The sequence below is a fragment of the Prionailurus bengalensis genome, chromosome B4 (genome assembly GCF_016509475.1).
Source record: "Prionailurus bengalensis isolate Pbe53 chromosome B4, Fcat_Pben_1.1_paternal_pri, whole genome shotgun sequence".
Classification (NCBI taxonomy): domain Eukaryota; kingdom Metazoa; phylum Chordata; class Mammalia; order Carnivora; family Felidae; genus Prionailurus; species Prionailurus bengalensis.
In genome coordinates, this window is record NC_057358.1 from 26,393,062 (window position 1) to 26,401,897 (window position 8,836).

Consider the following 8,836-nt stretch of genomic DNA (forward strand, 5'->3'; position numbering starts at 1 on the left):
ACAAAACAAACCAACAAAAACAAACCAAACAAACAAAAAAACAGCACAACCTCCAGGAACGCCTTTGGGTACGTTGGAGCCGACAGCCCTGCAAGTCCTAATAAATGAATTAGTATCTCAGAAAGGAGATCACTGCGGGACTGATATTGATCAGAGTCAGCCGGTGTGTTTGCCTGCGATTGTTTGGGGGGTGGTTAATTGAGTGTCAGTCTCGGCCAGTGTCGTCTCGCTGGCGCCGGGTGCTTTTGGATTTGCTAATTTTCGTTAAGTGTCTCTAGCCGGCTACTCGTCCCCTGTCTACCCAGGAGAACTTAGCGGCTCCCACTGATCAACAGTCTGTCTGTCTGGGCTTTATTGATCACAGGGCAGGCGGCTCGAGGCGGATGCGCTGAGAGGGAGGGCGGCTGGGGGAAGGCAGAAAGCAGACCCTAGCGCCCGCCGCCCCCCTTCCGGGCTCCCGACGGAACCCCCTCCTTGGCCACACGCAAGCCAGGAGGGTTGGGCAGGGGCGCCTTGGCCGTCGGCGCACGCCGGGGGACCGCCACTTGTCCTTGGGGTTCCTAAAGCGCGCAGCGTGGCCCGGGAGGGCTTTCGCAGGCGGCCGCGCGGTCTCTCGCGCGTTTCGAGGGCAACAAAAAAGAAGCCGGACCAAGGCTGAGTTGTGAGGGTCTCGGTGTCGAGTGCCAGAGACAGACCCGGAGGCCGGGATCGACCCCGCGCCTCCAGAAGGTCACGGACGCGCAGGCATCCGCGAGAGGGAGCGCGGGAGACGGCAGCCTCCCAGCCCGCGGCCCCAGACGCCGGCGCCGCCAGGAGCCGCGGGGCAGGTCCCTCCTGGCCCCCCTCTGGGCCCGCCTCCTGGCCGCAGGGATGATTGACTGGAGCCTGGCGGCCAATCGGACGGCGCTGGCGCTGCCGGGGCGGGGCCGGGGGCGGGGCCGGGGGCGGGGCGGTGTCTGCCCGGCTCCCGGCGCGGGGCGCTATTTACGGCGCGGATCCGGGCCGGCTGAGGCGGGCGCAGGCTGGAGCTCGCGGCTGGCTGTCTCTGCGTGCGCTCGGGGAGCTTCTCCCCTCGCGGAGTGCCCCGCCAACGCGGATCGAGGCCGGTAGCTCACGCGGGACTGCAGCGCCGAGCGGAGCGGAGGAGCCGCTGGCTGCGGGGTCGGGTCGCGAAAGTCGTCTGGGCTCCTCCGCGCCCCCTCCAGCCGCGCTCCATGCTCCGGCCGCGGCCGGGCCCCTCGCCCTGTCGCTGACGGCGCCCGCCGCCCCGGGCAGCACCCATGCACTGCGCGCTCCGGGAGTCGTAGGCTGCAGTTGCGCCGCGGCTCCGGGAGCCGGCGGGGGCGCCGCGGCCGTGGGGGGCGTCAATGGATCGCCATTCCAGCTACATCTTCATCTGGCTGCAGCTCGAACTCTGCGCCATGGCCGTGCTGCTCACCAAAGGTGGGTGCCCGCCGGCCGGCCCGGGGCGCGGGCTCCCCTGGGAGGGGCGCGCGGGGGTCCCGGGCGGCCGCCGCCGCGGGCCTTTGAAGGCGGCTGCCAAGGCTTTGTTAGCGGCGGGCGAGGTTTCCTCCCGCGCTGGAGCCCGCAGGTCGCGACAAGTTGCCTGTTCTTAGAAGTCGCGGCGGTGGCTTCGCGGCCGCCCCCTCGGGTGTCCCGGGCGCGGCGCGTGGAGGTGGAGTCAGACCTCAGGGCAAGTGCTTGTCACAATGTTTTTGGAAGTCCGTCCGTAGCGAACTTCTGAACGTCTGCAGCCGGGGAACGGGGCGGTGGAGTGCGCTGGGCCGCCGCCTCCCTGCGCACCCCGCGGGCGGGGGTGGCCGGGCGGCACCGCGCTGGAGTGTGGGGGTGTCCCCGCACGTCTCCACGTGCGGCCCTGTCCGCCACTGTGGCTTTGTGTGTGTGTCTTTGTGAGCCAGCGAGTGTGCGTGACTCCCCGTGCGAGAGTAGGTGCTCGAAGTGTGTGTCTCTGTGCAGGAGTGTGTGCCGTGTGGCTTCGCGGTGGCTGGGACGAGTAGGCTCTGTCAGCGGTCCCACTTACCGCTCACCTCGTATTTTACACACTACCAAAAAAAGAAAGAAAGAAAAAGGAAAAGAAAAGAAAGAAAAAGAGGCACAGGTCAGGGTCTTTATTTCCCCCTGCAGGCTTTCGCCTTTCAGGTCGAAATAACCAGAACTCCTAGATTTCAACGTTACCCTCCCCTCACCGCCCCCCCCCCCCCCCAACTCCATGAACTCTACCTACTGTTGTGTGAACAGATAATTTTTTTTTTAACTGGGAAGCGTTATTTCGCTTTTGCACCACCCCCTTTCTCTAATTGCCATGTAGCAGGCATGAGGTTAAAGGATAAGCTAGCCCAGCAAGGATGATGTGCTACAGTATTTATTTATTTTGGAAGGAAGGGTGTAATTAACCCTAAATAACAGCCCTGGTAGCCTGCAGAGGGGAGCCTCCTGGCCCTATCAAAGGCCGGCAGAACAGGGAGGGACTGAGGCTGACATGAAGTCACAGATACCGAAACTATGTGCCTGATAATGATATAATTAGGGGATCAGAGATTTCTGACTGCTGCGGACTTCAAAAGCTTTAAAAGAAGCCAGCAGTCTCTCCTGTAGCCATCTTGACTAAAGCAGACATTTTTGTGTAATCACTACATACAGTAACAAGAAAGGGGGGGGGGAAACAGAAGAGCATTGTTCACTGTTTTCAAATACCAGTCCCCTTTTTGGGCCTTTCGCATGCCACAGGAAGAAACTTTATGAAACGACAGAAATATAGTTTTAATACAGTAATACAAAAGTCCATTCAACTTGTTCAAATGTGGCTCCAATTAAAAAAAAAAAGTTGTTAGAACTTTCGTAGTTACCTGTCAAAATTTTATTAGACTGTTTTAGGTCATGGCAAATATAGCATTTTAAATAGGCTCTCATAAACATTTAACTTTTTTTTTTTCTTTTTCTGTGCTAGGAGTGAGGTGACTAGGATCAGAATGGACTTTTCATCTGTTTTATTTCTACTTTAAATCTATACATGGAATTTGTTAGACGAGGGATATGTAGTCCTCCCCACCTAGGAGTGGTGACCTTTATGCAAAACATCAGGATTAGAAAGAGGAGACAAAAACCCAGCCAAAGCAAGGTTCCAGCCCCAAGGTCTTCCCCGGGTAAGGGACTTGGGCCCAGACCCGGGACAGGGAGCGCAGATTTAGGATAGGAGAAAGACCTCCAGCTTTGGACGGTTAAAAACTCCCCATTGCCAAAGATCTGTGTTTAGCTGGCAGGTTTTGTTTTTTTGTTGTTTTGTTTTTTTTTAAGAACCGAAGCATTAGCAGCCTCTGGTGAAAACTGAGCACACCATACGGTGGCCTGGAATCTGGACAGATAATTAAATGAGACACCTTACTCAGGCATTCACATTCAGGGAGAGGAGGAGGAAGAAAGGAGAGGGTAGGAAGAGGTCTATAAAGCCACAGTCCCTGGTGTTTAATTTCAGAGCACAGGTTTCAGTAACTAGACAGAACTTCAGATTGGGAAGCCGGGAAGGGGTAGTGTGCCTAAGTTCCGTTCTAGAGCTTTAGTTGTGGCATACGACAGTGACCTGAGTCCACTGTCAGATATGGTAGTAGGGATAGCTCGGAGACCCAGATTATTTCAACTAGAAATTGATGCTAAAAGCCTCAGGGCGCGCATGCAGCAAAATGTTACTAGTGACTTGCAACTCCCCAAATAAGTTTTATAAAGGAAACTTTTAATCACTTCCTGGAGAAAAATTTGAGGTTTCCTTAAGGATTTTTCATTCAACCAGGGGAGGATTTTCAGTTTCAACGTTTCCCCTTTTAGATCCCATGTTGAATTACATGTAAAACTGGGGAGTTAAGGGGCGGAGAAGTTAGCTTTGCCTTTTTTTTTTTTTTTAATACCCGCCACCCCTCCTCCCGCTCTCCCCCCCCTCCGCCCCCAGTTTTATGACTTTCCATTTGGGCTGAAAGAAATTGACTTTGGCAAGCAAACCACTAATTGTAAACTGCCTAGTTCCTGTTTTACAATATACTGACTAAAAGCTCCTCTGCATGAAAAGATCTTTATAGGCAAAGTTTGCCTTTTCTAGAGAGGTTGCAAATAGCTGCCCAGTTTCATAGTTTTAAAACCTCCTGACCGGAGCAATTTCTAGATTGTTGTGTTTCTAGTTAATAACTTTATAAGGTGTTAGCTAAAGCTCTTAAATCTTGGCACAGCCCTTTAAGGTAGTAAACAATTCAGTAGTTCCGATCAAATATTTATACTGACAAAATCAAAAAGCCTAGCATTTTTATGTTGTATGGTCACGTAGGATTAAGATGAATAAACAGTGTAATTTACCTTACGGTAGAAATTATCGTGATGATTGTTTGCCTTCAAAACCAACAGTAGTATTTTTAATTCCTTGCTAACGCATCAGACGTGGCTGAACTCTGATACTCTGCGATTGGGATTAATACATTTCTAAAATTACATTGAACTGGATTGAAACTTAAGCACCTAGGGCTTTTCCAGTCTACCGGGGACTGCCATTGTAGGCGCTCAGCTGAATATTCTAAAAGTTAGTGCCTTTGATCTTGGCGATTTAGCAGTTGCTTAGGGGGATGCATTATCTGCCCCCTGGAGGAGTGTGACGTAATTTCTCGTTGTTTTCAGGTGAAATCAGATGCTATTGTGATGCTGCCCACTGCGTGGCCACTGGCTATATGTGTAAATCTGAGCTGAGCGCCTGCTTCTCGAGACTTCTCAATCCCCAGAACACAAATTCCCCGCTCACCCATGGCTGCCTGGACTCTCTTGCGAGCACAGCGGACGTCTGCCAAGCCAAACAGGCACGGAACCACTCTGGCACCACCATGCCCACGCTGGGATGCTGTCATGAAGATATGTGCAATTACAGAGGGCTGCAGGATGTCCTGGCTCCTCCCAAGGGGGAGGCCTCAGGTAGGTGGAAGCCCTTTCTAACCAGAACGCTTGCCTGATCTACTGGCTTGTGGCAGCCGCGACTTGGTGTGCCTGCTGTTGATTTTGCTGTGAATGTAATTAGAGACACCGGAGGGAGAGGCATGGCTGGGTGCAAAGATGCATCTCTGTTGAGTCGCTTTTATGTCTGCCTGAGCATTAGATGTCTGTCTACATGATAGGCTTTGCCTGGTTTTGCTACACGTTCAAGACCTCAGAAGACCATTGCTCTTCAGTAACGACAGTCTCTAAACACCTGTTTTTTGTAAGCCTCTGGGCATCGTGTTTGCAACATTCATTTTCTGAAAGTTGCCGAGGTCACTGTAAGCTTCTTTTAGATGGGGTGCGTCGTGCCAGACGGATAGATGATCGTAAGTGTCCAGTCCACAGGAGGGGTTAACACAGTCTCCTCGTTCCTTGTACTCCCTCAGGACCAGGAAAACCGGTATCGGCACGACGGGAGCAGGAACCTCATCACCAAAGTGCAGGAGCTGACCTCTTCCAAAGAGTTGTGGTTCCGGGCAGCGGTGATCGCTGTTCCCATCGCCGGCGGCCTGATTTTAGTGTTGCTTATCATGTTAGCCTTGAGGATGCTTCGAAGCGAGAACAAGAGACTGCAGGACCAGCGGCAGCAGATGCTGTCGCGTTTGCATTACAGCTTTCACGGACACCATTCCAAAAAGGGGCAGGTGGCAAAGTTGGACTTGGAATGCATGGTGCCCGTGAGCGGGCACGAGAATTGCTGCCTGACCTGTGACAAACTGAGGCAGGCGGACCTCAGCAATGACAAGGTCCTCTCGCTCGTTCACTGGGGCATGTACAGCGGGCACGGGAAGCTGGAGTTCGTATGACAGGGCCTCATCCGCACCCAAGTTCTCGGACGCTTTGAAGGCCTTGAGTTCTGCTGGACAGGAGCACTTTATCTGAAGAAAAACAAACTCACGTCATCATCTGGGAGAGACCAAACGACCTCTGCGGACAGAATCTTGGATATTTCTTCTGAAGGATTATTTGCACAGACTTGAAGGCAGTCAGATGTATTCTTTGCTTTAAAATTAGAAAAAGCAAAGAGAGGACTGTGCACTCACTGTTACCAGGGTTATTTGCATCTGCGCGAGCTGGAATCGAGCACCTAAATAAACTGACATGTGCTCTGTGTCAGCTCCGACGTCCTGATTTATTGTAAAGATTTAAAAAATATATCTATATTTTTTGTCTGAAATTTAGCCGCGTCTTGTCATAAATTAAAAACAAACTAAGTGGGAAGTGTAAGAAACGACACGTTCATTCCACAAACGAAGATCTGTTGTTGATTCTACTGTTGTTGATTCTGATAAGGTCTCCACTCTAGGATTGGGCTTGACTTTTGTTTTTTGTTTTGAAACAAGACCAAGATCTTGTTCATTCTTACTTGTGTATTTGTACTTTTCTCACAGCGTGGAAAATTTCCAAATGTCTACTGCCCATCGTTCAGTGTCTCACCCCCCCCCCCCCCCCCCGTTTTTTGTTAGGACAGTTCTGGTTTTTAGCTTTCATCTGTGAGAAATCTTAGACTTATTTATACCAGGTCAGATATGATGGATCAGTATCTGGAGTTGCCTTAGCAAAGGTAATATTTCTCAGCTTACTCCAGATGCTCTGGAATGCTTCTTTTTAAAATGTGTCTACCTCCAACCGCAAAAGGAAAGCCAGACCAAACCCACTAAAGGAAACTTCTTCTCTAGTTCAAGTTAGTCATTGGCTCCTTTTGCTGTTGATTAATTTATCGGTTAACTTTGTGTCAAATCACGTTAAATATTGTGGACCCCAAATTAGCCAAACTTGATTGTATCATGCTCCTAGTTTGCAAACCTTCCTTCAACACAGTGTTATGCTAACTTGTTTTTTTTTTTTTTTTTTTTTTAACCTCTCAATGTTTAGAAAGGGTTTCAGCAGTGAAGTATCAATTGAGATTTAAAGAACACACAGTACCACTGGGACCCCCTGCCCCTGACATTGACTTCAGCCACTGATAGACTGTGTTTCCATTCCTGTAGGACTTTTCTGTCTGGCAACACTTCTCAGGCTGAATTTAAACCCATGCTCCATTTGCATATTTTTCCCCCAAATAGGTCTTGGTTATCTTACACGTGAGAAGAATTTGCCACGTAGGATTTTTTTTTTCCTCGATTCTTTTGTATATTTGAAACTTCTGCTAAAAATTAACCTATAGTCTGCATATTTGAGTATGGGGTTGTCTTTGATACATGTTAAGGGATTCTTTGTGTGTGTGAGTATTTGGGGGAATATTTTATGATCAGCATAATTTGGATCCCTGAAGACAGATGCAGTAGCCACGTTCATGGAAGAATCTGAGTTGCAATGACTAGTCTAAAAACAATAACCTAGATTATTTAATAATTGGTAGACCACAGCCCCATACAAAGTAGGCTATGGAATAAATACACATTTTAATAAATGACAGCATTCGTATTGTGCTTTTTGAGAATTACGGTTCTTGCATGCGTGGTTTACAGTTTATAAAATGGGTTAAGTTTTAGGAGTGGCACTTCTTGAGGGAGCCGCAGAATTGTGGGGCCTAACTATGCACACCTGTCTAGGGAAGAGACTTCACTGAAGTTGCCGGTCGTTGGGGTTTCTACCCTCACCTGCACTTGTAGCTCCAGATCAAATTACAGGAGCTTCGCAGCTTGAAAATGAAGACTTCCCGCTCCTTTGCCATTCTCCTTTCATGCACAGCATCCTACGAGCTCGGTGATTCTTCCGGGTAGGCAGTGTTTGTATTAGCTCTGTGTAGTTAGTTTTCCCCTGCTGGCCCTGCTGTTATTCTCTATTCACCTCATTTCTTCCAAGTACCAGTTAACCAGGAACTCGGCAATTCCTTAAATAAGGCAACGAAGGATTTCAAGTCCTGTGTTGGGGGTGCCTGGCTGGCTTAGTTGGTAGGGCATACGATTCCGGATCTCGGGGTTGCGGGCATCGGGTGTAGAGATTACTTAGAAAGAAATCTTTAAAAAAAAAGAATAAAAAATAGTCTTGTATTTTGAAACGCTTGGAAACCAGGAAACTCCATCCTCCAGGAAGGGCCTGGGTCTCGGCTGGTGCTGTGATCACATTTTGTGGAAGGTGAACGTCGAATGTCTCCACTTCCGTGTTCTGTGTTCGCTGACCTGCCTCTTGTTCCTTCTGTAAACTCACGAGGCGGTTGACACCTCCCCGTTCAGTGGGGTGGTGGCCCTGTGCCCCCCCCCCGCCCCCCACCCCCCGCCCTCGTGGGCAGACTGGATGTCCCGGGTGCTAAGGTGCTAGCCGCATAAGAGACTGGCCCTGTGTCTCTTCCTCATTACAAGCCCTTTCCCCTTCATGGTTAGTATTCATAAATACTAAATGAGATATTTATTCACTTGTATTTGCACATGCCCTCGCCGCCAGTCTTAAAAGTCAGATCTGGGCAGAACTTGGCCTTTCGACGAAAATATTACAGGCTTCTCAACTTTGATTTTTACCAAGAACTAAATATAGGTGCCCCTTTTGCTTTCCTCTGAGAGGGTGGAAGTTGCCAGGCGCGGAGATAAAGGGCCCTTCATGAAATAACTACCTACCTGATTCGGTGATGTAAGAAAGGTGATGACTGGTGTGTTGGTTTTTCCCTCATAGAGATGTTTACTGTTACTCTGAGGTGACAGTACAAGGCCGGGCTGACCAGGAACAGCCCTTGTTTAATATTGACACAGAACTCCCCCCAAAAGTAATATTTTTTCCAAGTGGAAATTTGCCCAAACCGGAGACAAATGGGACCAAATTTGCCACGATGTTTATATACCTACACCCCTTACGTTCTACCCCTTTGGAAAAA

General features: G+C 49.9%; 1 protein-coding gene across 1 annotated transcript; it reads left to right on the top strand.

Annotated features, from left to right (window-relative positions):
* Positions 1 to 1,004: 1,004 nt before the first annotated feature.
* BAMBI (BMP and activin membrane bound inhibitor) lies at positions 1,005 to 7,441 on the top strand. Its single transcript, XM_043561677.1, is given in 4 exon segments — positions 1,005 to 1,443; positions 4,675 to 4,962; positions 5,412 to 5,419; positions 5,421 to 7,441. Coding segments are annotated over 4 exon segments (783 nt in total). The 5' UTR covers positions 1,005 to 1,367; the 3' UTR covers positions 5,832 to 7,441.
* The last annotated feature ends 1,395 nt before the right edge of the window (positions 7,442 to 8,836 follow it).